Raw genomic sequence first — 27,506 nt, forward strand, 5'->3', positions numbered from 1 at the left:
CATTTCTATATCCCTAATACCTAGGAGAGTACTGATACTGGTAAATGCTGATTAAATTGTTTGAAGGAATGAATAGATAAATAATGCTATATACTTACGCCAAAGAGGCACAGAACATTTGTGCCCTTGTCTTCACTTGACTGATTCAAATCTTTTTTGGAAGCAAGTGCGATAAAAATCATTCACGTGAGGGAGATAAATAACTCTCTTTTAGAAAAGCTTAAAGTACACTCTTTTTAATACCCTCAAGGGTGGCAAAGTCTTACTATTGGAAGTACATTTGCATTTTGGATACAGAAGTTTCTGAAAATTACTTAGAGTCAACATTTGTGCATTACACCAGGTCACATTGGTTTTGGACAAAAAAGTGTGACCATAAATCAATGAGAACAATTTTTCTATGTGGCTCATCAACTAACTCTGGAGACAGTTATAATATCAATCCATCTTCAGAAGGCACAGAAGCAAAAGTTGCTACTTTGGGTAGAGACTGTAGGAAATTAGTGATGTCAACATCATTTGGTGTTTGTGATGGTGAGGGAGGGCAAGAAGAGGAAAAGGGTAGAAATCTGCCTGATGCAGGTGTGTTCACAGCAGGAAATGACAGTAGATCAGGCTTGACCTCAGAAGAGAAGAGGGGAGGGTCTGGCCCCATGGCTGAGTGGTTAAAGTTCCCCATGCTTCACTTCAGCAGCGTGGGTTCAGATCCCGGGCACTGATCTGCTTCACTCATCAGCCATGCTGTGGCGGCATCCCACACACAACATAGAGGAAGAGTGGCACAGATGTTAGCTCAGGGCTGATCTTCCCCAAGCGGAAAAAAGAGAAGGATTGGCAACAGATGTTAGCTCAGGGCGAATATTCCTCACAAAAAAAAAAAAAAAAAGAGGAGAGAGGAGAGTTTTTTAAAACAGGAGAAAAGATGCAGTGGTTTTGCGAACTTAATAAAAGGCAGACATCCCTCCACTCTTCGGACAAGACCGTGTTATCACACAGTTTAACACAGATGCCATATGTGTTACACCGTAAATTAAAGACAGAAATTAGAAGTGACAGAATGGTTACTGATCTCTGTTTAAGAAGATATAGAAAGGTATGGTCATATTTTAAGTGCTAGTTATGTTAAACAGCACATAAATAGGATTTATTTTTTAAAATCTTTCACTTAATTATGCATGTCTCCTGAAATCAGATATTAAAAATCAAATATAAGTGTGCTAACCATTTCAGAAATACTTTTTCCTAAAAGGCACTTCAAAGGGCAACTTTAGTGACCTGCAAATTTACTTTTTGGAACATCTCATGCTCCAGGGACACCAAATAAATAAGATGTCCCTATCCTGGACATCTGCACCCATTCCAATATCACACTTGTTTGCTTTTTCCATCAGCCACATCATCTCACAGAATCCAAGCTTAGTATTTCCCTGCTATATGTTCTTCTAGCCATATTTGCAAATCACTGCATAATCCCTGAGGAAACTCAAAATAGTACCTGTGATGAGAAACTGCAAAGGTTGTTTATTGTTAAAAAGTCTAATACTAAAACTTGTTTTTCTTGAGTTCTTTGGTCTAACGCCAAAATGTTCTAAATCCTCCCACATCTAATTCAGCACTCGGCTCACAGCAGATACGCAATATTTTATGCTGAACTCTAAAGTCTGTTAAGATCATTCTAAATTCTAAAATAACATCAGATTTCCTCTCTTACCCAGACACCAGATAAACACCAGCATCTCCAGCTTCTGCAGAATTGGCAATTGAAAATAGGTGGTCAAAGGTCTCTCTAAACCACTGCTTCTGCTTGTGAACGGGTGTGTCTGTAATCACGGAGAAAAGCAAAGCAGAACAGAAAGGAAAACGATGATAATGACTATGCTTCACACAAGCTCCTTCCTAGAAAATGGGAAAAAATTAAGAGGAAGGGAGGACCATTCAGATAAAGTACCACATTGTGGTAGAGAATCTGTCAGCAACCAGAGTTTTGGATGTTGACACATGCTTTGGGCATCCGCTCATATAATGATTAATTGACAGAGGGGAAATTGATGACTCGGGGCAAAATCTGACATGGGAGCCAGCTGGAAAGCGATCTTTGGTACAAGGTGCATTCCAGAGATCCTCAAAGTGTCCATAACCAATCTGAGCAGAAGTTAGTTCACGGCTGAGGCATCCAGCCAGCCATACAGTTGAGACAATAGGAGAAAGATCCCCAGGCCTCTTTCCTGAGGGCTAAAGATGTGGTGGGTGACAAGGGGAGATTGGTGGGGCCCAGTCAACCAGGACAGAGAACAGACTGCACATCGATGGGAAGCCCAGCTTGCTAGCCCTTCTGAGACAAGGAAACAAGGCCGGCATTGCGGAGCTGAGATCCTCGGGAAGGGCTCCCCACAGCCTCATCCAAGGCTGCCATTACTGCCATCCCTCTCCACTCCATGAAGCATTGACCAGCTTAGAGTAGCATTCCCAGGGTCACCAGAGGCGTGCAGGGACCATACCAGGCACCACCTCTCTGTCAGAGTCCTGTGGACCAAGGCTCCCTATCCCCCAGGCATCCCTGCCAGAGCATAAGAGATTGGACCCAGACACAGCTTCTGGAAGAGTGCCAGGCCTGCAAGGGAAGCGATGAGGGTCAGGGTTCAAGACGAAAAATAATAGTGTCCAGTGTAGACACAGAGAGCAAGCATAACACACAGGCACAGACAAATCCACCTGTGGGGGAAGTATTTGGACACCTGATCCCTGAGGAAGGGTCATGAGGGAGAGCCCGGAATCAGGCCAGGGACTGGGGAACAGTAATCCTGAGGGGCAGCTACAGGAGGAGCCACAGAGGAGATGAAGGAACTGAGGCGGAGAGGATGCTGGTTCAGCTCTGCTTGGAGAGATGTCCCTGGAGTCCACAGCAGAGATGAAAAGGTCCCTGGAGATGTCCTGCTCCCCAGACAAAGCCCCCAGGTCAATGAGGGCGTTCCAGTGGCAGGGTTTTAAAACAATTTACTTGCTAAAGAGCCAATAAATATGTTTTTTGATAGTGGATCTGTGCTGTCGTCGCTAAACGTGTGCCCATGTGAACTCAACACTATATTCCAAAATTGCAGACTGGGGGCCGCTGGTTTAGAAATAAGGAAGAAATAAATAATAAGCTGCAAAGAGAACTAAATTAGATCTCATAAGGATTAAACCTCAATAATCTAGGCCAGTGTATGGGGCTGTATTGAAAGGCATCCCCTGGTTCCCATCCCAAACCTTAAAAATAAAACAGTGGCTGTGACTTGTATGCTGCAGAAGTCATCCCCCCAAAACAGACAATTCCAATTCAACAGTGGGTAGAGGAAACCTCATGACCTAATTCATGTTGAAGTGCTGGTAAAAGAAAACCGTAGCTGGAGTAGCAGTAATAACAATAGCAAATGCTGATATAGCATTTCCTGTGTCCCAGGCATGGTTCTAAACGCCTTAAACGTAGTAGCTTATTTAATCCTCACAACAACCCTATAGGATGGGTATGGTCCCCATGTGGTATTGACATTTATGATCACAGAACGTATTTACCACTGGGGCTGGTCTGAAAGAAGCCCAAAGAGAGGACCAGAGTCCTTATCTAGAAGCATCAGAGAAAAAGACCCGGATCCAAGGGCCCCAACCACCTGGGCAAAGGGTGAGCTCGGGCCTCAATGGCCTGGATGAGCCTGCTTCTTTGAAGATGATTCCATGACTATCAGCCAGCCCTCTGATAGCCTCACATGGGCCTGGTGCAAACGAAGGGGATCCTGGAAAGTGGACACAAGAACTCGGGTCACAAGAAAGGCTCCCGGTGTGAACTAGCATTCTGAAAACACACTAGGCTCCTGCGCTTGTTCCTTGCGAAGCAGCTCCCAGGAGGTACTCCACATCACGGGTGCTGCTAAAGCCAGGTTCCTGGACCTGCAACAAGGCCACTGCCCTTCCCACCCTGGCAAAAGATGGGTTTATTCTCGGTTAGGTGAAACAGGGGGTCTCTGGACTAGGAAACGCCAAGCACAGGTGAAGGCAGGGATACCGTACTGAAAACAGGAGAGCTAGGAAACCCATGTTAAGATGCAGCCCTCTTCTCCTCTCACCTTCTAGAATGCTGCCAGCCAGGCCTTCACCCTCCCCAGCCAGGAGATTACAAGCCTCTCCTCTGGGGAACAGGACCTGCCCAAGAAGAAGGACTCAAATATAATGACATCAGAGGTTCTCCAACTAAGCAGCCCCGCCATCTACTCCAATGAGGCTCACGACAACAAACCCCAGGCAAGCACTCAGAAATTCCCACCCACTGTTTAGGGTTCTATGCTTAAAAGTCAGCAGACAGGTAAAGATGACCGCATGGCTAAGGAAAACCAGCAAGATGAAAAATGAGAACATCAAGCAAAAAAATTAAAACACTTGGACACAAGAGAAACTATGCAGGGAGAAGAGACTTTTAAAACTATTACTAGTATCTTCAGAAAGGTAAGAAAAGATATTGCAACAACAGAACACAAATAGGATATTATAGCAAAGGAAAATTCAGAGAACAAAAAAGGGCTTTACAATACTAAAAATGCTGTGGTAGAAGGGAGCTGAAATAGTTCAGTTGGGAGAGCATTAGACTGAAAAATGCTATAGTAGAAATAAAAAATTCAGCAACAAGGTAAAAAATAAAATTGAGAAAATCTCCCAGAAAGTAAAACAAGAAGAGAAAGAGATAAAAATAGGAGGCCGGGGGAAGCTAAGAGAACTGAAGGACCTATCCAGGAGGCCCAGCATAAGAGGAATTCCAGAGAGAGAGACAGGTATCAGGAAGGAGAAGTCAACAGCTGAGTAACTCAAAAATGGCTTCTTGAACGGAAGAATGTGAGTTTCCAGATTAAACGGACAGGGCCATTTTCACAGACTAGATTCCTGTTCTTTGTAACTAAATCTTGTAACCATTTGATGGTTTAAACTATGTGCATGTACAACTTTGATTTAAAAAATAAAAACTAAAATGAAAGGAGAAAAAAGAGAGTGGAAATGCGCAGTGGAGACAGTGAGTACAAACCTCATTAGCTGCAAAGTGATTTTGGTTCCTATTTAATGCTCTTTCCCTCCACCTCCCATTTCATGAGAAAAATAGAGACTGCAAAGGATGCGTGGACATGTTTCAAAACATCAATGCATCTTTAAGGCTGAATACATGTTGACCGATTGTTTTTATACTGGCTTGGAAGTTAGGATAATTTTGTTTCCATTACAAGTAGTTTCTGACTTGATGGTCATTGCTGGTATCAGTGGAAGACTCAGTTACCAGTTGTGGTAGTGCTTAGTGCAGTTCACTGAGTACTGGCTGTCCATTTGAGAACCTGATAGAATTGCGCTTCCTGGCCTCCTGCTGGGGCGGGGGGGGGGGGGGGGGCGGGGGGGGGCGGAGCACGTGACTAGCACTGGCCAATGAGCTGTCATCAGAAGTGATGAACGTCCTTCCTGCCCAGATGAGACCCCCCGGGAGCTCCCTTCCTCCAGGTACAGGTATTGACATTCAAGATGGCGGCTGCTCCATCACCTTAGGTCCCTGGGTGACGAGCAGAACCCTTGGTGATGCGCAATCAACATATACTGAGAGCAAGTAATAAACCTTTGCTTTTTTAGCTGCTCAGATTTGAAGGCTGTTTTTGTCCTGCAGCATAACTCAGCCTTTGCTAAGAGATGAACCAATAAGATATTAAAAGGGCACACCACGCTTGCTTACGTGCACATCCAGCTGTCTTTGTCAACAGAATTCCACCAACATCCTTCTATCTAACATCTATGATGTCCGACAGAAGAGCTAAAATCCCTCTCACCTGGATAAGCGTGCGGAATAAGTATTCCGGCTGCCACATCACTCGTCGTATCGGGAGTAAACTTGTCTGCAATGACGGTAACGGAGCATCGTGGGACCAGCGTGGGAATGCACACGGCGGTCGAGAGCCCCATCAAGCCTGCGCCCACAACCGCAATCCGGACCGTATCCATGGGCCTGTGAGGAGGGAAAGCGTGGGCTGTCAACCTCGCTTTAAGGATTATTCCATCCAGTACAAAGTTTGGTCCAGAGGGTTCTTTCCTTAGGTCCACATCCTCTCAAAAATAAGACCTTTCCTGTCAGCGTTTCTCGTGGGCTAATGAGAGCTTTAAGCTCTCTTTCCATTAAATGTTGGGTTACAGGCAACCAGGACTCGACAGAGTTTTAGACATTGGGGCAAAACTGGCCTGAAGTCACCTTTAGAGCACAGGACAGGTAAGCGGGTTTGCATTTGTTGGGGGAGGGAAGGGGGGCGGGCATGTCTCCCATTCCACTCCTTTCCTGAACCACTTTCCCTGTGGGCACAACCTAGGGAAGGCTGATGAAGAAAGCGAGGCGACAAGAGCACCAGAGCTGCTGTCTCTGCTCTCAGGAACTTGCTGAGGAGCCGCCACTGAGAGGACACCACCCACGGGCGTTTAGAACTCAGCTCTTACTGTCTACAAGGTTGTTTTTAATTATAACAAGGTGACAGAAGGTTTGAACAGCGGAACCGGGCATCTCCTCTTCTGCTCCTCACTCTCAGCAGAAACCGAGGCTCCCCCCGCCTTTTCCCTGACTGGGTCGCTGCCTTTCCCATCCCCATCCTCCCCCACCTCGGAGATAAGATTCCTTGGTGGATTAATCGGGTGCTGATTCTGTAAACTGGGGAGGGACCCATGGTCTCCTAGCCTCACCTCCCTCACCTAAACCAGGCCAGGTGAAATCTTAATTAGCTCCTCTAGGTTACCCACTGAGGTTGTCTCGTAAAGGGGGCTTCTTTCGAGAGTCCGTGTGGAAACGCAGGCAGCAGACATCCAGGAGCCTGGGCCGGGCATCCGGAGACCGGCATCCAGCGTGGGCACTAGGGGATTGATGGAGACTCAACACCCTCTGCCCCGTGGCTGCTGAGCAGCAGGAGTCCCCCGAGCCCTGGTCCGCTGTCAGCTCCCCTGTCCACGCTTGCTTCCCTGCTTGTCTTTCCACTTCTGTTCTTGCTCTCTGCCTAACTCTCTCCAGGTCTCAGAGTTAAACTCCAGAGACAGAAAATGCAATTAGTCTACTTGGTCATTGCCATCCCTATTGGACGAAGTTCTAGCACCAGTCCAGTTTATTGGACTAAGCCAGCCTATAAATCTGCCCTTGGCACAGTTGCCCTTCCCTGTCTAATCAGCAATAGCCAGGGCATCAGGTCATGTGGCACAAATCATGGCCGTTTGCAGGTAAAGATTGACCTTTCCTCAGGAGGGGGTGGGGCACTTCCCTCTGCCGTGAGCAGGACAAAGCAGTGGCGTGGGCTCGGCTGTCAGTGCTCTCTTCCTGCTCTGAAGGTCTCTTGCACTACGATACTTAAATTAAAATCCTCCAAGGAGGCTTAATATGTGTAATTTCTATTTCTCAAACTGTATATGCATTTCCTGGGCCATTAGTTAATCCGATTGCTCCCTAATGGGCGGTCTAGCTGAGAAGGAGCAGGATGCCAGGGCAGAGGGAAGAGAAGAGAAGGGTCCAGGGAAGGGGCAGGGGAGAAGGCAGCCGCCTGTCCCCTAACTGGCTTTACTGTTTCACACTGGCCTCCCCTGCCCAGCGGCTTTCTCAAAATAGCTCTAATAAATTAAGTTGAGAGGGAAAGTAATCCGTGGCTGAGAATGACCAGCTGCCCGGGAGGAGAGAAGTGAGCCAGCAAGGTGGGTACATCTTGGCCCTGTCACCTGTGAACTGCTGTCACCTGATCCCATTAAGGCATACCCCCCAAACTCCCAGAGTATGCACAGAATGACCCCTAAGCCATAAGCAGGAGGATTCAAGTACCTGTCTCTGAAAAAGCAGCCTTGGAACCCACAGAAGGCTCTGGCACCAACACTTGTTTTCCCAGTGAGCAGTTGGTCTCGTGCCCTGAGAGACTGAGGGAAAGCAAAACTGCCTCCCATTGGGGAATTCACTACGGGCATTCCCTCTAATCTGACTCTCCATTGGCCTGTACGCCTGTGTCTTTGTCACTGATTCTCCTGAGAAAGGAGCGATTGACCTCGTCTTGTGAGCTCCTGGAGCTGTGGCTCTGCCGAGCCTTTGGCAGCTGGTCCACGCTTAGCAGCCCTTCTCTTCCTAGTTTACAAACCCTCCATCTCACCACCAGCCTGGGATTTGTAGGTGGAGTAAACGATGGGTGAACCTGTCCAACATCCAGAAGCTCCAGCTAGAAGCAAACACTGGTTTCCTCATTTGGTGCCCAGAATTAGCTGCCCCCTCCCACCAGTGCCTGGCTCTGCTGGGTTGGCTGGTGAGGGTGACAGTGGGGGTTGGGCGAGGGCAGAATAATGACCTGATTGAAGTTAAAAAATTATTCAGGAGATAATCTAGGATAAAAACCAAGCGATTCCTTAGCCTACATGTTCAAAGAAGGGAACCAACATTTTCTGGGTGTCCACCATGTGCTAGACACTTTACAGACAACAAGTTTGTTTACAAGGAGGCAGTTTGATGTATCAAGGAAATGACAACAATGTTGTAATTAACATGTACTTAGCGTTAACCATGTGCTAGAGATATGCATGACACCTTATAACACACCACGTGAGAGGTAGGTACTGTTATTTTTCCCATTCCATAGATGAGCAAATTGAGGCTCCAAGAGAATAAGGAAGGGCCCAAGGCCTCTTAAGTGGCAAAGCCCAATCTGAATGTCAGACTCCGAGGTTCAAGGTCTTAACAACCAAAGTACACACTGTGGTATCAGGAAATCTGTCTGTTTCACCTTGAGCAAGTCACCTAACTTCTGAGTTTCAGTTTCCCCATTTGACAATTGAGAATGAACTAAGATTTCTCTTGCAAGTTGTTGTGAGCATCTGCTGAATTAAGATATGCAAAATTCTTTGTAAGGTGGTATATATTATATATTTTATTGAGCACCTACAATAAAATCAATCAACAAACATTTACAGAGCAGGCACTCTGTCCAAAGCATACTGCAAGGACTGTGAAATACAGGAGGATTTCTAAAATCATGTTTTCTCCCTCAAGAAAGGAAACAAGGCAGGATAAGACAGTCCTCTAGTACACAGCACAAACTGTAGGTGGCGTGAGAGCTCAGGAGAGAGGAGAGCATGGTGGACCCACGAGGCCAGTCCTGGGGAGAGGATGGGAAATGAGGAAGGCGCTGAAAAGTCAGTGAGACTTGGATGGACAAAGAAGAGGAGGGAGGGAAAAACCAGGAGGGAGGATGCTGTGAGCAAAGCTGCAGAGTCAGGATGTTCAAAGAGAGCTGAGGAAACAGCGGGTGGCTCCAGGGGGAGGTCTGTGCAAGAGCAGAGTGTGAAAGTGCTGGAAATCTGGTCAGATGGAGGACTGTATTTGAAAAGCAATGGGAGCCATGGAAGGTACCTGAGAGGGCGTCTTCTTCTCCCTGCCCAGGTCAGGGCTCTGCTTTCCTCTGCAAAGCAAGAGGAGGAGGAAACATTTAGAAACGAAACCAAGAAAGCTGTGTGTGTACAGCCAACAGGGCTTTTACTTTTTGCTACACAGAACTGTAGCGACAAGACTTGAATGAGGGCTCATTCAAGAACTGGTAGGAAAACCACTTTAGGTGTCATTGAGGGTGAGAGTTAAAAGGGGCCTCTGGGACCGTCTAGCAAGATCTTATGTTGTCATTTCACAGTCGAGTGGATGAGGTCCAAAGAGTTGAAGTGATCTCCCTGAGACTGCGGCCGAGCTCAGCTTCACACTCCTCCCCAAGAATTTTCCAGAAACTTTTCACCTGGGCTCCAGAGGTCCCCAGAGCCTTGCGTGCGCAGTGTACTGGGGGCCTCCCTGCTCACCCAGCCACTCCTGCTCTGCTGTCTGTGGTTGTCAATGGCTCGTGAGGTGATAGCCTTGCTGGGGTGTTAGTCTGCCTGTAAATGAAGGGCCTCAGCCGACAGAGCTTGACTTCTTCAGAAGGCTATTAAGGAGGCAAGGCTCACGGGGCCAGGGATTCAGCCACGTACGGCTACAGGTTGGGGCAGGGAAGCAAGGAAGGAATGAACTCAGAAAGATGCAAGTCTCCGATACATTGGCTACCCCGACTCCGGGTGCAGAAGTGGGGCAGAGGCTATAATTGAACCCTTCCTTGCTTGTAAAATAATACTTTCAAGACTTACTGGAACATCTGTAAAAATCTCCAAAGTTTGATCCCCGATGGGGTAGGTGAGCCGAGGGAGAAGCAGAGAATGAATGCGAAAAATGAATTTACTGAGGGAACTAGCAGTTGTCAGTAAATATTGATGCAGTGTGGACTTTAGAGATAAAATGAGCAGCCATTACTGACTTCTGGCAAATGCGGATAAGACATGAACACCCACAACCCCCAAGACACCCTGTTGGGGGAAGTGATCACGGACTCTGGCTTCCATAGTTCAGCTTTCACAATCATAGATAAGAAAATACTCCTCTTCACCACTGCAAGAATTTACTAAGTACCCCTTCGCATATGTGATTTTACAGAATGAACTGCTTGTACTTAGTATGTTTTCAGTAAATATTTGATAGGAGTGAGAGAAAGGGGAGTCCCTCAGAACTGATCATTCAATTGAATACATTCAGAGAACATTTTCAATCTGAACGTCCCTCACAACAGACATTTTAACAGCAATTCAGGGGAGGGGGAAAGATTCAGCTTTTGTGGGGTCTGAAGTTTATACAGTTTTAAGAGTCCCCTTTAGGGAAAAAAACTACAAAATCATGAAAATAAGAATGCCTGTAATCACTTTGATGCATCTGACAGAAGAGAAATGTGACAGAAAGGAGACAGAGTGGAAAGAGACAGTGGTCTTGACTGATTGCAGTGAATATATTTTACTTTTGCAAAATTTATGAAATTTTGCAAAAACTTATGAACCCATTACTAAGGTCTCTCACAAGAGCCTGTGCAAGTGAGAGAAGTGAGCTTGAAGATTATGCTTCGTTGGCTTCACAGGAAGTCTTCCCTACAACTACCATAGGCCAAACCAATCAGCAGAACCATCTAAATTGCAGAGTCCACAAGGGGGAAACAGTGCATGTTGTAGGGCACAATCAACGCAGGACAGTGACAGCATGATGGAGGATTGACAGATTGGCCCCAAATGTCTGCTGGCCAAGACCAAGACTAAACAGGACACTGACTACGCTTGCCTTGACCTAGTGGTGAAATAGTATACAGAGCATGGAGAAATAGCATTGCACAGTATCAGGGCTGTGCAGGGTGGCATTAAATAATGTAGATATAGTATTACATTTCATCTGCATAGTCCCATGAGGGGCATTTTATTATGATCTTGAATTTTCAAATGAGGGGGCTGAGATAAAGAAAGGTTGATTTGCTTAACTGGGAGGGCCCACAGCTAGGCTTTTTTTTTTTTTACCCACAAGCCTTACTGCCTCTCACTCTTCACTGCCTAGTCAAGTCAAGTTGATGTATGGACTACAGTTAAACAGAGTTGGTAACAAGGTCACCTGCCTGAAGTTTACCTACTTGTATGAGGCTTATTCTCTGAGCTTTCCAATGCTATAGTAAAGTATTCCTTGAAATAGTTACCAGAGTCAGATCTGATGTGCTATGGCTATTCCAACTATCATAGATACATAACATTACTATTTTTCAAGTGTAAAATCAGAAGGCTGTGTATATTAACAAATGCCAGAGGAACAAAATGTGTTTGGTGTCCTGTATGACAAATATCTGGAACTGTTATGAGGAAAAGCAGAATTTTTCTCCCAATAAAGAAAGTTTTTTTATTTCCTTTTGACTTAAAAACATTTTTTTTTATCAAGGTTGCTGGATATAATAGCAATATACAAAAATCAACTACCTTCCTTTATGCTAGCAGTAGCAGTAGAAAATATATTAGAAATTTAGTGTTTCTATTTGTAATAAAAATATATACCTAGGAATAAAGGTAACAAGAAAAGTTCACGATTTATGGAGAAAATTATACTTCATTGAAAGATGTTAAAGCTGACCCAAGTAAAAGGAGAGATAACCACGATAATGGATAGAAGGGTCAATACCAGAAATAGGGTAAATTTTCCCTACAATTAATCTAAAAATTCAACTCAATTCAACTTGAAATCATGACAGGCATGCTCAGTAGTATCAGTGGGAGTGTGGGCCCCTGGGTTGCTGGTCTGCAGTGAAAATAAGATTTCTCACGAGCAGTGGAAGCAGAAAGCGTAGGCTTGTGGGCTCCCAGGCCAATTGAGGCAGCAGCCTCTTGATCTCTTGGTAACTTCTCCATTTTGTTCCATCAGTTCTTCCGACACTTTTGTAACCAATTCCCTGTATTAAATTCCTCTTTGCTTGAAATAGCTCAGATGGTTTCTGTTTTGCTGGCTGAACATTTACTGACACAAATACATACAAGGATGTTATGGATGGAATGCTGAGGTCATGAGGGTGGGGCCTTCATGATGGAATTAGTGCCCTTATGAGACAACAGAGAGCTCATTCTCTCCCTGTATGGGCACAAAGAAGAGGTCATGTGAGCACACAGTGAGATGGTGGCTGCCTACCAGCCAAGAGAAGAAGCCTCAGAATGAAGCCCACCTTGCCAGCACCTTGATTTTGGACTTTCAGCCTCCAGAACTGTGAGGAAGAAATTTCTGTTGTTTCAGCCCCCAGTCTGTGGTGTTTTGTTACAACAACTCAGTAAACTAATACAGAACATAAAAAGAAAGTCAAGAAAATATCAAATATTAACTAAGAGAAAAAATCTAAATGACAGTAGAAAAACAGGCTGATGATGAGGAATAAAAGAAAAAGAGACAAAATAAGAGATGAGAGAAAAATAAAGAAATGTCTTCCTCCTTTTTTCTCATATCCTCCTACTTGTTTTTGTTTTTTTTTTTTTACAAAAGGAGAAAGGTTTTTGGTTTTATTATCGTACAAGTGGAAAGGCCAAGTGAAGAAGTGAGCAATTATCCAGGGAACTGAATTAATATAAAAAGTGTAAATAATTCAGGTCAAATCTCTTTTTTCCCCTTAGCAATGCTTTTTAAATGACAGCATCTATACACTTGTCATAATCTTTCTTTTACTTGCCTCTGCAGATAATATTACTACCTCATCAATTCTAATATACTGGACTTAAGACATATCTAACAACTAAATTTCAGGAGCAAAGAAAAAAATAATGACCTCCTGATGAAACCATAGTAAAGAAAAAACCAAAACCTATGGGAAATTTATGTGAAATGCACCTCGCTAACAGATAAGATTATGCCATAATTTTACAGTTGAAATGTTCAGGATGTTAAACCATTTTTGCAAAATATGGTTTTAAGCGAAGTTGGGGAAACAAAATTTAGTACTTAAAAAAAAAGAGTAAAATCTTCCTGAAACTTATTTTTGTAAGAAGGCAAGAATCCTAACGTTTTTTTTTTATATTGGCAACACATCCAGATGGTACTTAAGTCAATTTCCTGGATGGTCTGCAAATTTAAAAAGTTTGCAATGCACTAAAATGCCACGGCTTCTCCAGATTAGGAAGGAGACTTGAGAGAATTTGGTAAATTTAGGAATATGAATGTCAGACTAGAAAACTCACTCCTGACTCCTAGCAGATGTGTGCCACTGGACTGAACCAAACTCAAGCACATTTCTCAGCACAGTCAAGCCGTCTTTGCTCAGGGTGTAGAAGGTAAGATATCTTCTCTGCACCTATAGTTTTTATGGTTAAATTATGAAAACAAACATTTTTTGACAGGACATTTCTGAATAAGACTTGAATTTAGGGCTACGATTCTCAGAAGAGGGAAAGGAATATCAGAAATAGAATCTTCAAGGAGCTTTTTTAAAAGAAATCCACTTTCACATGTCCCCTTTTCCCAGTCGACAGTCCCCGGGGGGAAGGAGGAGGCCCCTGGTACTGATGGGAGTAGGTGACATTCCCTCAGGCCTGCATGGTGGGGGTGGAGAGAGGTTGAGAATCAATGACCTAGAGGAAACAGTAAGGAAAAATATTTTGTGGCAATAAGAAAGCATGTAAAAAAATGAGAATTCTCATCTTGGTTTTTGTTTCTTTTACTTTTACAAAACGATAGTTTTAAAACTTTCTTACAAAATTTTTTTGTAAAAAGACGTATAAATGACATGGGGGAGATGAGAATATATTTCTCTAATACAAAGGCATGAAAGTAAACAATATTTCAGGTGCGAGACAGCACACATGGCACATTATTCACTAAGACCAGCATCCTCTGAGTGAATCACTTCTCTTTCTTCCAACGCAGTACTATTGGCTGTGGGAAGCAATTCGCCTGAACTGCTATCTTTCGCTGCATCCAGCTTGGCAGCCTCCTCCCACGTGGTTGCCAGAGGCTTCCCGAGCGTTTCTGGAAGCATCAGTGTCAGCACGCCACTCACAAAGGCCACAATCCCAAGAAGCAACTAGAAGGAATTAAAATAATAATAATAATAATAATAATAATAATAAGTGACACATCAAGAAAGAAATGTACCCTTCAGAAAATAGTAGCCTCTAGAACTTTCTCAGAGGGCGACAGAATTGAATTTGACATAAAAGTTGTCATTTTTATTCCTCGGTGACAGTTATGGTTACTTATGCTGGATGGGGAGTTCTGGAACTCATCGAATGGGCTTAATCTGATCACTCATTAATTCATCATTAGCCACTGTGGAGCACCTACGCAATAAATCCCAGTTCCTGCCGGCATTATCATTCTTGCAGGCACTGTTCTGGGAGCTACACAAAGAATAAATCTCTGTCCCATCTTCCCAGACTCCAGAGTCTTTTTTTTTTTTGAGGAAAATTAGTCCTGAGCTAACTACTGCCAATCTTTCTCTTTTTTGCTGAGGAAGACTGGCCCTGAGCTAACATCCAGGCCCATCTTCCTCTATTTTATATGTGGGATGCCTACCATAGCTTGGTTTTTTGCCAAGCAGTGCCATGTCCACACCTGGGATCTGAACCGGTGAACCCCTGGCCACCAAGAAGCGGAACATGCACACTTAACCGCTGTGCCACAGGGCTGGCCCCCAAGACTCCAGAGACTTATGGAGAAACCCACCAGTTGAGTCTTGTATGGGGACTTGATGGTCAAGGACTGTCTTAGTCAACTCTGTTCCTGCCCCAATAATTGGTAGGCTGTCAGCATTTAATAAATGATGGGGAATGAATGCGTGCATGCACCAATCAATGCTTCAATGAACCAAAACCTACAGAATTTAGCGGGAAACACAACAAAGGCAATGGAAGCTAATTGCTTTTTTGTGGGGGAACGGCCATCTGATTTCCTATAAAAATTCAGTATTTCTTTACTTTCCAGATTTTGACACATAGAAGGCAACCTTCTAGACTAGCACCAACGTGTTTCCCTTTAAATATGCAAACTATATTAAAAATTAAAGTCTACAGATCTATTCTCTGTTGATCATTATGAAGATATTGGGTGCATTTTAGCACTAAATCTCTACACAGTCTGTAAAAATGCATTCTGTCCTTACATAATTTAAACTCCTTTAGCAAAAAAATGCTGCCTGGGAAGAACCCATAAAAATAAATTAAGGCATGGTTTTTCTGATAAATCTACATACTTGGTGTTTTTATAGCCTCTGAGAATGAGAAGCATGAAGCGCACAGAGCAGCAGTGATGTGACGTGAGGCCACATCAGTAACAGATGTGACCTGGGAGGACAGCTTTATATTTGCTTTGCAGAACGCTGATAACCTAATTCTCAGAAATATGTGACTAAGCCTAGAAGCAGTAGTGGAATTTAAAGTGATATTCCAAAGGGGTTTGAAAGGCATTGTCTAGTGTCTTGAGACAGAGCAGGTATAATCCACTAATGTAGACACCCCAGAGGAGCCCCACATCGGGGTCTGAAAAACACAGAAGTCTAAACGTCTAGAGAAGTCTAAAAACACGGAAGAATTAAATGGAAGATCCAAGAGGGGACTAGATTTTTCTTTTTAGCTCAGTAGTACAAAGGATAGTGAGGCAGTAAACAAACCCATAACCCTCCAGCTCCCCTCTCACTCTAAGACGGAGGCCTGGTCTCCTGCTGCCCTGGCCAGCTCCCTCCACCACCACAAAGGTCCCAACAAGCCCACCTCCCCACCTCTCTGTCCCTGGCCAGAAGAAGCCCTTCATCCCTTCCAGCTTCCATCGCCCCTCCCCTCCTCCTCAGGGGTCTCCCTCCATGCTGCCCCTCCTTCTCACATACTTTTGAGCTTCTCCTTTCCAGGGTTATTTTCCCTTGGGAAGAATAAAAGTTCTCAAGCCTCTTATAATCTCTGTACCCACCCTGCAGGGGAACTTATACTTGCTACGTGTGTGGCCTTGGGCAAGTTACTGAACTTTTCTGCTCCTCAGTTTTCTTATCTGTAAAATGGAAATAATAATACTACCTGCCCCAAAGGACTGAAAGGATTAAGTAATCCACTTAAACGAGTGCCTGGCCCAGGGTAAGCAGTCAATAAATGCTAGTTATCATTACTGCTACTTTATCTTATAAAACGAGCAAAAGAGGGCCTCCGCCTTGGCCCACACCCACTCCAGCCTCTGGCCCATCCTCTCCACAGCAGTCACTGCTTCCTCTCTCAGTCTCTTCCGGTCCTGCCCTGGCGGCAGCGTGGCACACTCCTGCCACCCACAGAAGCTGCTCTTCCCAGGCCACAAATTCCTAGCTGCCAAATCCGAGAGATGTTTTCCTGTCCTGCTCTTTCTAAGCTGCTGTCCTCTCCTGCCTTCTCACCTCCTCTTCTCCTTTGAGATTCTGGTCACCTCCCTGCCTCCCTCAGTCTCTGCCCTGGACCCCTCCCTCTATCACACCTTAAATGCGTTGCTCCCAGGGTTCTGCTCTTCAGTCTCGCTCAGTCCTCCCTCCCCTCATCATAAGCCGACTCCCAAATCTGTGTCACCAATGGACCGTCCCCTGAGCTCCAGACCTGTAGAGGCATCTGCCTCCTGGTCACCTCCCCCAGCCATCCTACAGGCATCTCCCACTCAACACACACAATTCCAGGGCACTGTCCTTCCCCACCTCAACACTGTTCATCCTCTTGGGTTCCCTCCAGCCCTGAGATCCACTCCTGCACCCCTCCACCCGCTCCACCAAACCCAGCTGGTCATCAGGTCCTTTTCCATCCTGTCCTCTCCAACCCAGCCAGAGTCCAAATTCACTTCTGTTCTGACCTCCTTTGAGATCCTTGCTCATCTTTCCAGACTTCTCTCCTGACTCCCACAACCCACCCTGGGTGCTAGCAATAATGCTTGCACCCAAACCCAAAAGGCCATGTTCCTTTCCCCTCTAAGCCTTTGCCTTTCTTTTCTCTCTGCCTGGAATTCTCTTCTCTCCTCCACCAGGCTGACTTTTACTGGCCCCTCAGATACAGATCAAAGGCCTCCTCGTCCAGGAAGCCTCCCCTCTGGCCCTCGCCTGGGTTGGTAGCCCTCTCCTATAACCCCATTACCCCTCATCTCTGGGGCTTGTGATGGTTCTGCTCTTCTGCCCTCCCCACCACGCTGGCTGTCTCTCAGGACAGAGGCTCTCTCTTTCATCTCTGCTCCTTAGCATAGTTCAAAATCAACACTCAATAAACCTTTGCCAAATGAGCTGATGAGTACAAAAATGATATGAATTAGGTATTCACTTTTTTTTAGATTACTAGAAAATAAAGGTTGATAGTAAAAGCATCAGAATGAGTGATTTTCATGTGCTTCTTTTTGAAAGAGAAAATACAAACTCGTCTTCTCAGTTAGCGTTTCCATTCCTCAAAATGAAAACCCTGCTTCCCGGGCAGTCTGATGTCCACAAATAAGCTTAGTGAGAAATTTAATAATTTATTTCTTAACCATTAAAAACAACAAGCAACATCTGTTGCATCCAAAGGACGCACATTCACAGAGTATTTCTGCAAAATACACAAGACCCTGCTCACAGAGGTTGTCTTGGGGAAGGGGACTGGGGTGGTCAAGGTCAGGGGGAGGCGGGGCTCATCCCTCTGCATTATTCCCTTTTGTCCTCTTTGTTTGCTTAACCTGGGAAAAGGTGTGGTATCTGGGTTTGAATCAAAGCTCTGTCGCTTTTAAGGGGTATGACCTTGGGCTGACAACTACTTTCTGTACGTCAGTCTCCACATCTGCAGAATGGGGACAGCAATAAACAGACTCTGCACTCTGTGAAGACTAATGTTTGTAAAGCACTTAAAATAGAGCCGTCACATAACAAGTACTGTTTAAGTCCCTGTTAAATAAAAGTAAAAATCCCTTTTAACTCCATAGTCCCTAATTGACTCTTATGGATGTCCCTTTAAAAAAACCCTTTATTTGGTTTTTTAGTAATTTTATAGCAGTTTGCTTTTATAGATCTATCTTCTTCAAAGTGTTTCAGCTTATTGTTTTAAAAAACACCTTTCCCATTTTCATCTCTTATTGACAATAAGGAATGCAAAGTGCTAGCACAAAGGAGATGCTTCTAGAAAAGTCCATGCCCTAAACAGGATGGTGGACTCTCCAAAAACATCTCCCTCTGCAGGCCGGGCAGCCCGAATCAATTCTCAACCTCAGAGTGAGCCCAGGAGGAGGCTGGCATCACAGCACCCCAGTCAAGCAAAATTGACTGCTCGCCTGTCACTGGGACAGGACAGGACCACGCTCGGCCCGTGAGGCCAAGAGCAGACGCACACCGCCTGTGTGTGTAGGCGATTCCAGGCAGCATCAAACTCTTCGTTTCATTACTTGTGAAGTTTTGTTACAGTGTATTTTAGAAAAACACAGAACTAGTATAACACCCGTGATCTCACTGAGATTACTGGCCAGGCTATTTGATTTAAAATATTACGTAAATTATAACACGAGTGGCACACAAGGTGAGGGAAACCCTTTGCTGGACCCACCCATGGGGATACAAAATGCCCAATCCTGCAAGAGTTCAACAATTTAACTGGGGGACAAAGACACACATGCAAATAACAAAGCCAGCCCGTGACTGTGGCCTGGGAAAGGAGCGCACGTGAAATGCTACACAGACGTGGGAAAGGTGGGGGGGTGGGTGATTGGATCAGGGTGGCCCTCTTGGAGAAGTGGGGCTTGCTCTGCGTCATGAACGACACCTGGGGGCTGCGTCATCTAAACTCCTGCAGTGTTTGGCCTCGAACCAGCCGTTGGGCAGAGGCGGTGCAGGAGGATGAACTGGGAGTGAGGCAAGTGGGTCCAGTTCTGGCCTCATTTTTCCAGCTGTGTAAGTCACAGCCACTAAAGCTCTGGGGCAGCCTCATCCAGAAGATCCTGGCCAGGCAGCTGCTCTCCACGGAGGCTGGGGAGACCCCGTGAGAGGGACCGTGTTGTGTCAAGGCCATGGACTTGATGGAAATACTGGGAAGAAATCACTGCTTTAACTCATCTTAGGGTTCCAGGAGCCCTTCAAGGCTCTGTCTCAGATGAGTTCACGCTTCTGAGGCAGCGTGAGTCCTAACGGTTCTTGGATTTACCTCTTAAAAACTAAAAAAAGGTCTATATCTGTCTACCTATGGCAAAATGTGATATAAGTATAAAAATGCATAAAATAAATGCACAGTTTAAGAATTACTCATAAAGCAAGCACATGTTCTTTGTTTTTTTAAAAAATTGGCACTTGAGCTAACAACTGTTGACAATCTTTTTTTTTCTTCTTCTTCTTCCCAAAGCCCCCTGGTACATAGTTGTATATTCTAGTTGTGGGTCCTTCTAGTTGTGGCATGTGGGATGCCACGTCAGCATGGCTTGTTGAGCGGCGCCATGTCCGCACCCAGGATCCAAACTGGCGAAACCCTTGGCTGCGGAAGCAGAGCACTCGAACTTAACCACTTGGTCACGGGCCGGCCCCTGCATCACGTTCTTGATCACCCACAATAAAACACTGTTTGCATTCCAGAAGCTTCCTCTCCCTCCTCCACAGTGGTCCCGGTTTAGTCACTTAGCCGTATCTGTTTTCCTGGTTTTAACACCACTTTCATGGCTATAGAATGTCCATGTAAACCTGTTCCCATTCTCTTAAAGGAAAAAAAGGGGGAAAAGATACATGGACGTTTGGCAGGGGGATGGGAGAGAAGCATTCTCTGCTGAGGGCACGTTTAGGCAGAGGCGTAAGAGGAGAGCAGGTGGGAGGTGAATGAGAACAGGGTGAGTGTGGAGAGGAGGGGAAGTGTGTGAGGAAACAAAACAAATAGGGACAATCGGCAGGGGGTTGCTCTGGAAAGAACTGGAATATCAGGCAGAGTTTGCATTTTATTCCGAAGGTGAGGGCGCAGCTGGATCAGAGCTGCGGTTCAGCACACTGTTCTGATGAGGTAGGGGTGGTGCAGCGCAGGGAGGAGACCCTGGAGCGAGGCAGAAGGTGAAGAGGAACTGAACCGGAAGCAGGCAAGCGAGGGTGGTTTTGAGAGAGGAGGTCAGGATTTGATGTCATGGATTGGGAGGAAAGGGGGAAAGAAGAACAGAGTGAATAAAAAGCTGATGCTAAAGTGTCATGCTGGAGGCCACTGACTCTTAACCCAAAGTGGGAGATAGGAGGAGGAGGAGGGAATTGAAGTCACCAACCAATTCCATTTAGGAAACGGTGAATTTGTTGCAAGACACCAGGAAGACTATCCATGAGGCTAGTGGAGGGATGGTTTGCAGCTGGGAAGAGAAGTCAGAACTTAGGAGAGGTTATCCATGCAGGGATTGGCAAAGACGTCTAGGACAGCTCTTGGAGAATGAGTCTATTTCAGGGGCAATCAGAGGAGGAGGAGCACTGAGAGAGGGAACGGCCTGGAGAGCTACAGCAAAGAAGTGTGGGGGAGGTGGGGGAGGGCCAGTAGACCCAGAGCTCGCCCCAAAGGCACTGCAGCACCTGGGGCCACCCCAACCCCATGCCTCCACCCTCCTCATCTCCAAACCCCCCCACCCCGCCCCGTGTCCCATCTTCCTCCTGACCAGAGCATCATGCTAATTCCAGGTGTACAACAGTGCTCCACATGAGTCCCTACCTGTGGAAATCTGCAAACTGAACACAACTGCTCTCACTCTTCATAACCCGGCAAACAGCTCATGCTCCCGGAGCCGGAGGAGGAGCCAGAGGAAGCCTACAGGAATCCAGCCCATGAAGAGCCCCACACGTTTCAGGTAACCGGAAAACCACAGATCCCTAAACCTCTGCATCAGGCACCACAGAATCCTTCAAGGCGCAGGCAGCCTTCAGAATTTGCCTTCACCAGCAGGCACACAGTGGGAACACAGAGGCGAGGGCTGGGGGTGGGAGGCAGCCTGCGATCCAGGGGGAGGTGCCATCCAGGCAGAAGAGCCATCTGGGAGGAGGAGCTCGGGCTAGGCTAGGCCAGGTGATGGAGACCGAGGCACTTAGGAACGACAGAGACCAGAGGTCTCCCTGTGCAGTCCTGCTTCATGATATGGATGAAGAGGCCCTTCTCTGGCAGGCAAGTTTAATTAACAGCTCACCAGTGGTGGAAGGCAGTTGACAAACAAGAAAACAGCAACCACCGTCCTGCTTACCGACTGGTGAGCTGCTGATAAGGTTTCTACAAACCCCCATAATGGAATTATAAATTGGCTTCCAATAAATAAACATGTAGAAGGCAGGTAGCTGCTGTGCCTTTCTGCTGTCTCAGTAAGGTTCTATAAGCCGATGCGCACCTGTGGCATGAAGATCCAAACGCTGGAGAGAGAAACGCAGAGAGGGGCCACGATGCTCCCCACACGGCACACCATGCTGCCACTTCCCACAGCCAGCGACCTGAAAACATGAGGAGGATTAAAACAGCAGCAAGAAGGCAAGACAAGCAGAGCATGAATATTGTAGAGAGTGATGGCAAGACTTCCTGTAGCCTCCGTCCACCCTCCCAGCAGAGAATACATAATAAAACTGAAGCTCAGCCTAATATATTTGGAAATAATTTACTTTAATTTTTTAAGGGGCTAGCCCCATGGTGTGGTGGTGAAGTTTGGTGCACTCTACTTGGGCAGCCCAGGTTCATGGGTTTGGATCCCAGGCGTGGACCTACACCACTCATCAGCCATGCTGTGGTGGTGACCCACATATAAAGTAGAGGAAGACTGGCACAGATGTTAGCTCAGGTTGAATCTTCCTCAGAAAGAAAAATAAAAGAATTACTCGTGACTTATATCCATGTTCTGTGAAACGGTGATGTCTCCAAGCATGCAGATAAGACAATTCAAGACCAAAAAAAAAGGGCAAACCATTCTTCGTCTGCTATGCAGATGAGGCTCTTATGAATGTTCATGCAGTCTAATACTAAGGATAACATCAATCTTCTAGAGCAGGAATTTGTCTGGAGTAGGGAGTGGAAATTTGGGAAAGTAAAATATCTATATCTATGGGACATTCTATTTCAATTTTTTAAAGACAAGCAGTATCTTAATGTGCTTTTCTTCAAAAGTTACTTAAAGAAACCTTATAGAATGTCCAGTAGGAAGGAAAGACTATGCTTTTCATGCAAATAAGTATCTCTTATTAAGAGCAAGGAAAGAGGCCCCAGGAGAAACCAAACCTGCCAGACACCTTGATCTCCCCGGACTTCCAGCCTCCAGAACAGGGAGAAAATACATTTCTGTTGTTTGAGCCACCCAGCCTTTGGTGTTTTGTCATGCACGCCCTATCAAACTAATACAACTGACATCAGAACACCAAGACACACACTCTGAGAAAATTAGCCTTGAGTCATACAGGGAGTCAGTGGGAGCCAAGTGCATTTGAGATTTAAAATGGCTTTAGGATAACAGGGTGTTATTTCAAAACAATTTCTTTAATAGCCTTGCTGATGAGGTATCGACAAAAGCCACGGATTCAGAATTAGCATCATCTTATAACTTTGCAGCATCTCAGAGCTCTGGTAACGTCTATGGAAAGAAAGCGTTTATACCTAACGGCCAAATATTATGAAATGATGAGTAAGTGAAAGATAAGAAAACAGAAAAACAAGTGACTCTCACCTTACGAGGGTCGGATATAGCTCTGCTGTATAAAGGTAAATGAGGCCAAATGCTGCCCCGATAGCAAATTTCCCAGCCATAGTTGCCCCCACGCTCCAAATATGGTAATCCTGAAAAAACAAATAGCAAAATGGACCATGATAAGTAATATTTTTAAAAGAAACATATAAAATCTTTAAAACTTTCTAATTCTCCAGTATTTTTCAGAACAATGAAGAGTTTTATTTTTCTGTTTGAGTTTATTTTGTCAACTCTACTCATGGTCTGCAAAAGCTTTCCATCTTTATGAAATTTAGAGGAAGGTTTTATTGTACCTCCCCCCAGGCTTGGAGATTTCAAATGACAGCCATTTGGGAAGCTGACTTTGGAATGAGACACACCCAGACAGTGCTGGTTCCACCAGTAATTGATCCAGCAGAATGAATCAAAGAGCCATAAAAACAAATTGTGCCCTTTGTGGCGGTAATCCCCTAGCTTATAAATGATCTTCAGAAAATAATCTCAAAGTGGTAACTAAACTATTACAAGAGACTTTTTTTTTTTTTGGCTGATGCATTCCTCAACAGCAAAACCTCTCAGTGCCTCCAACTCAGTCTCGGTGTCCCTAATGTGCGCCACTTCCAGCACTGGCTCACAGACAGCTCCCATATTCCATCCTTTTCTCTCCTCCCCTATCTGCCAGCTGGATGTCGAGACCCAGGTGACCTTGGAGCCCATGTGTTGAGGATGCCAGTGCCTTTGTCAACCTGAGTCCCTGAATGACGCCATGGAGCCAAACACCCCCTTCACCACTCCCACTGTCACCAACCAGGTACACCCACATCGAACTTTCTGTGAGTAAAAAGTAAATGTCTATTGTGTGAAGTCACTGAGATTTGCGGATGCCTCTATTAAAGGAGCTAGTGTCACCTTAATTAATATTGTAGACAATGTGTTGAATGAATTAACGTGACTTGAAAAAAATTGTATTGTGTTGACACTACCATTTGAGGAGAAATTTTACTAGAGGGGAGAAATTTATGGTTAAGGGTTAGTGCTCTTTTTCTATAAATCCCCATCAGCCACTTTCCTGTCTGCTCCGTTATCACTGGTGCTTAACCACTGTAGAACTCCAAGATTCTGGGTTTCCCCTAAATCTTCACCAGCTCCAGGGCAGCTGCTATCAACTCAACTAATATAATTGCAAACTACTTAAAAACACAAATCCAAGAAAGGGATAGATGACATCCCCTCAAATTGGCAGAGGCCTCCTTGTCCTGATGAGCTTTACTGCATTCATGTCAGTTGTATACCAATCACCTGGAAATTTCAGTTACAGAAAACATTCGATTCACCAACCCTGATAATTAAGTGCGGGGTTACTATCAAAGGGAGTCACTGGTTGGCTTAAATTAAATATCAAACAATACGCAAATTTTAAAATGCCTTGCCCTAAATGTGGAGACACCATTGCTTAATAATTATATAATGACTGGAGAAAATGATGTAAAATAAGAAAAGGGAAACACAGGTTCTGATAACGTTTATTCGGGGAAGAGGCAGAGTGCTTCTGGATGAAGAGGTAGTCTAGGGATGGAGTTGGCCAAAATACAGAAATTCGAGTCATTTCAGTAGTTTACGGCAGTGTTTCTCACTAAAAATGTGCATTTATGCACACTTGGAACTGGAAACTACTAATCTACCACAATGAAAAACAAGACTGTTTCAACTGGAGCAATCTTGACTCCAAGACTCATCGTATCCTTCAGCCGTCTACAGGGCTCCCTCCTTCCTTCAGGTTCCTCATCAAACGTCGCCTTCTCTGAGAGGCACGCCATCCTCGATCACCCCAGATGATATAAATAGTGCACAGGTGTGCCCCCCACCCCTGCACCACCACAGTCATTCTCTATCCCTTATACCGTTTTGTTTTTCTTTATTTTACTTATAGAAACTTGATTCTTCAGCACCTGGCACATAATAGATGCTGGATAGATCTCTGCTGAAAGAATAAATGAATGAAGGTTTAAAATGATGATAATCCCTGGAAGGCGTGATCTCCTTTCTTCTCTCAAGATTACTGTGTCTACAAAATACAACACTGGCCATCTCTGGGAAGTGATGGATTATGGGCTTTTTTTTTTTTTACATTTCTTTTTTTCCTTAAATTTTCTACAGTAAACATGTACTACTTAAATAACAGAGAAAGTATGATTTTTCAAAGAAAACATATTTTTAAATATTAGGTATATACTCTGTCCATATGTCTGAATTGATCTTCATACTTACCGTAATAGACTAAAAGTTCTCCCATCAAATTATCATAGTCCCTAAATAAACATAAAATAACTCACGTTGGGGATCACCATAATCACGCCACAGATCAGTGCAGTTGAGATAAGGGAGAAGGCCAGAATGTTTCTTCTCCCCAAACTGTTCATCCCCACGCACACGAACACGTAGGCAGGAATTTCCACTGCACCTGTCATTGAGCCAAAGGGCCGTGTATTAGCCATGGCATCCAGCTGTACGAAGGAAGCCTGCCTTCTAACCCCCTATCCACAAGGAATGATCCGCCCTCTCCCAGCTCCCAGGGGCCTCTAAACACCATCCAATGACTTCCTGAGAGGCAGGAAGCCCTACCACTTTTAAACTGTGAAATGCAGTAACGTTCACATAATCCACCTAGTGCTTATCCCCTGTCTTAGGGATCTCATCCCCTACTAGGCTGGAAGCTCCCCAGGACACGCACGGCATGGTGTCTGGAGGACCAGCCTGTTGAATGGATAAATAAGTAAATTAATAGACAACATTGGTAATTTCTGATCTTTGGTTTCTTGTGCTTGGCAGAACTAGAGGGAAATTTTTCTATCAGCAACTTCAAACTTAGAAGCTAAAGTAGAAAACTCAGTGTCGGCTAGGTCCATAAGCTAATGATAATTGCTTGATGGATTTTAAACCTAAAAGTAAACATTTCAAAATGTGATATGAGGGGCTGGCCCAGTGGCATAGTGGTTAAGTTCAGCGCACTCTGCTTCGGTGGCCTGGGTTCGTAGGTTTGGATCCCGGGTGTGGACCTACACCACTCGTCAGCAGCCATCCACATACAAAACAGAGGAAGACTGGCACAGATGTTAGCTCAGAGCCAATCTTCCTCAAACAGGAAAAAAAAAAAGAGGAAGATTGGCAACAGATTTTAGCTCAGGGCAAACCTTCCTCAGCAAAAAATAAATAAACAAGTAAAATCTAACATGAATCCCCTGAGGAACAGGAACTTTGTCTTGGACCTCTTTTTCCTCCCCTGCACCAAAAAATTAAAGAGTTGAATCCATTAAGTGCATAATTGACCTAAAAGCCCTTCCCTTGAAGAAGCAAAGTTTGAATCTTAGGTCCAGAGCAAAAAAGCTTTCTATCTATCAGCCAGAATGAAACAGGGAGCACGCAAGAAGATCTCTCAGCAAAACCAAGCACACTCAACAATCTCCTTTGGGAAAATGTCACTGTTTACCAGCCCAGATCTTCCACAGCATGCAAAGTTCTGTTGTTTCCTCCCTCTGCAGCTCGCCTAACCTCAGGACGTGATGCCCCACTGCCTTTTAGGAGGGATGTGCTTTCCTCCACTCAACCACGGAAAGTTACAAGCACCTGGAGAGGCAGGTCTGGGTGGACACGTCTCCCACAGCTTCTGCAACACGTCATAGGGGTGCACGCATATTTTCTGAGTGAACCTCCTTGGCAGGACATCAGAAATTAAACTCCGTTGCAGCCACTTAGATAAAAACTGGCTCAAGCAAAGGCAAAAAAGGACATTCGGAGCCCAGTTGGAGAAACAGTCTCTCTCCCTCTCATTAACATGAAAAATAAACAGCTCCGGACCCTGCTGTAAGGTCCACGCTTGCGGGCCAGGACAGTACGTGCATCTATTACTGTACTCTTTTTTTTTTTTTTTTAAGAGTTTATCAAGCACTTTTCAAGATCAACTAAGACAATGATCATCAAAAGAGCCTCATTCGAGTGGACCTGGATTATTATCCCCACTTTACAACTAAAATGAAATGATTTGAGCCAAATGAGTAAGGGACAGCTCAGGGACTGGACAAGAGGTCTTCGGGAGCCAAGGCCTCTTTCCTGCAGCCTCCGTCCATGTCTGACCCAGGGCTCTCCTCTGTACAGGACTGTGTGCAGGGCCACCAACCAACTTGCCGGAGTCTAGCAAGGCTGGGCAGGAACTGTGAAACAGCGGAAGAGACATTTAAAGTATATGACACTGATGTTTCTTGAGTTGTTGCTTCAGGATACCAAAACTACATCTAATTTTTGGCTTGACTATGTCTGGGATAGAAAAGATGCAAGCAATGAGGCCCAACCCTTCTGGGATTAGGACAATGTGCCATTTCTTTCTTCACTTTATAATATATGATCTCTCTAATTGCTCAGACCCCATTCTGCTCCCATCACCACATAACCCCAACGGTGTGTCTTGAAGCTCCTGAAGCATTTGTCACTTGCAAGCAGCACAAAACCAGAGCTGAAATTC

General features: G+C 45.1%; 2 protein-coding genes and 2 long non-coding RNA genes across 14 annotated transcripts in view; 2 read left to right on the forward strand and 2 right to left on the reverse strand.

Moving 5' to 3' along the window:
• Window positions 1-12,417, reverse strand: part of DDO (D-aspartate oxidase) — a 29,823-nt gene extending 17,406 nt beyond the window's left edge. The window contains exons 1-3 of one of the 10 annotated variants that reach the window (XM_008521291.2): window positions 7,838-8,273; window positions 5,829-6,004; window positions 1,712-1,820 (exon numbers count right to left, since the gene is read on the reverse strand). In XM_008521291.2, the coding sequence (XP_008519513.2) occupies window positions 1,712-1,820; window positions 5,829-6,004; window positions 7,838-7,977 (425 nt within the window). In that variant the 5' untranslated portion in view covers window positions 7,978-8,273. Of the gene's footprint in view, window positions 1-1,711; window positions 1,821-5,828; window positions 6,005-6,732; window positions 7,575-7,837; window positions 8,274-12,191 lie in introns of those variants that run through there. The other 9 variants (XM_070556814.1, XM_070556816.1, XM_070556815.1 and 6 more) reach the window with 9 other exon arrangements.
• On the forward strand, window positions 5,436-11,780 carry LOC139073371 (uncharacterized). Its single transcript, XR_011522024.1, has 2 exons — window positions 5,436-6,262; window positions 6,360-11,780. It is a non-coding gene; the product is annotated as an uncharacterized lncRNA (long non-coding RNA).
• A 74-nt stretch (window positions 12,418-12,491) lies between the features above and the next one.
• Window positions 12,492-25,166, forward strand: LOC139073372 (uncharacterized). 2 transcript variants are annotated; one of them, XR_011522025.1, is made up of 5 exons: window positions 12,492-12,625; window positions 13,088-13,677; window positions 20,979-21,145; window positions 23,673-23,823; window positions 24,921-25,166. It is a non-coding gene; the product is annotated as an uncharacterized lncRNA (long non-coding RNA). The 2 variants fall into 2 exon arrangements; XR_011522026.1 differs by having other exon boundaries at window positions 12,533-12,625; window positions 13,601-13,677; window positions 23,673-23,801.
• The window catches only part of SLC22A16 (solute carrier family 22 member 16), a 47,779-nt gene continuing 34,317 nt past the window's right edge, over window positions 14,045-27,506 (reverse strand). The window contains exons 5-8 of the mRNA XM_070556813.1: window positions 25,324-25,451; window positions 22,991-23,100; window positions 21,674-21,773; window positions 14,045-14,426 (exon numbers count right to left, since the gene is read on the reverse strand). Coding sequence (XP_070412914.1) covers window positions 14,214-14,426; window positions 21,674-21,773; window positions 22,991-23,100; window positions 25,324-25,451 — 551 coding nt within the window. The 3' untranslated portion in view covers window positions 14,045-14,213. The remainder of the gene's footprint in view (window positions 14,427-21,673; window positions 21,774-22,990; window positions 23,101-25,323; window positions 25,452-27,506) is intronic.

This window comes from Equus przewalskii, chromosome 9, assembly GCF_037783145.1.
Source record: "Equus przewalskii isolate Varuska chromosome 9, EquPr2, whole genome shotgun sequence".
Lineage (NCBI taxonomy): Eukaryota > Metazoa > Chordata > Mammalia > Perissodactyla > Equidae > Equus > Equus przewalskii.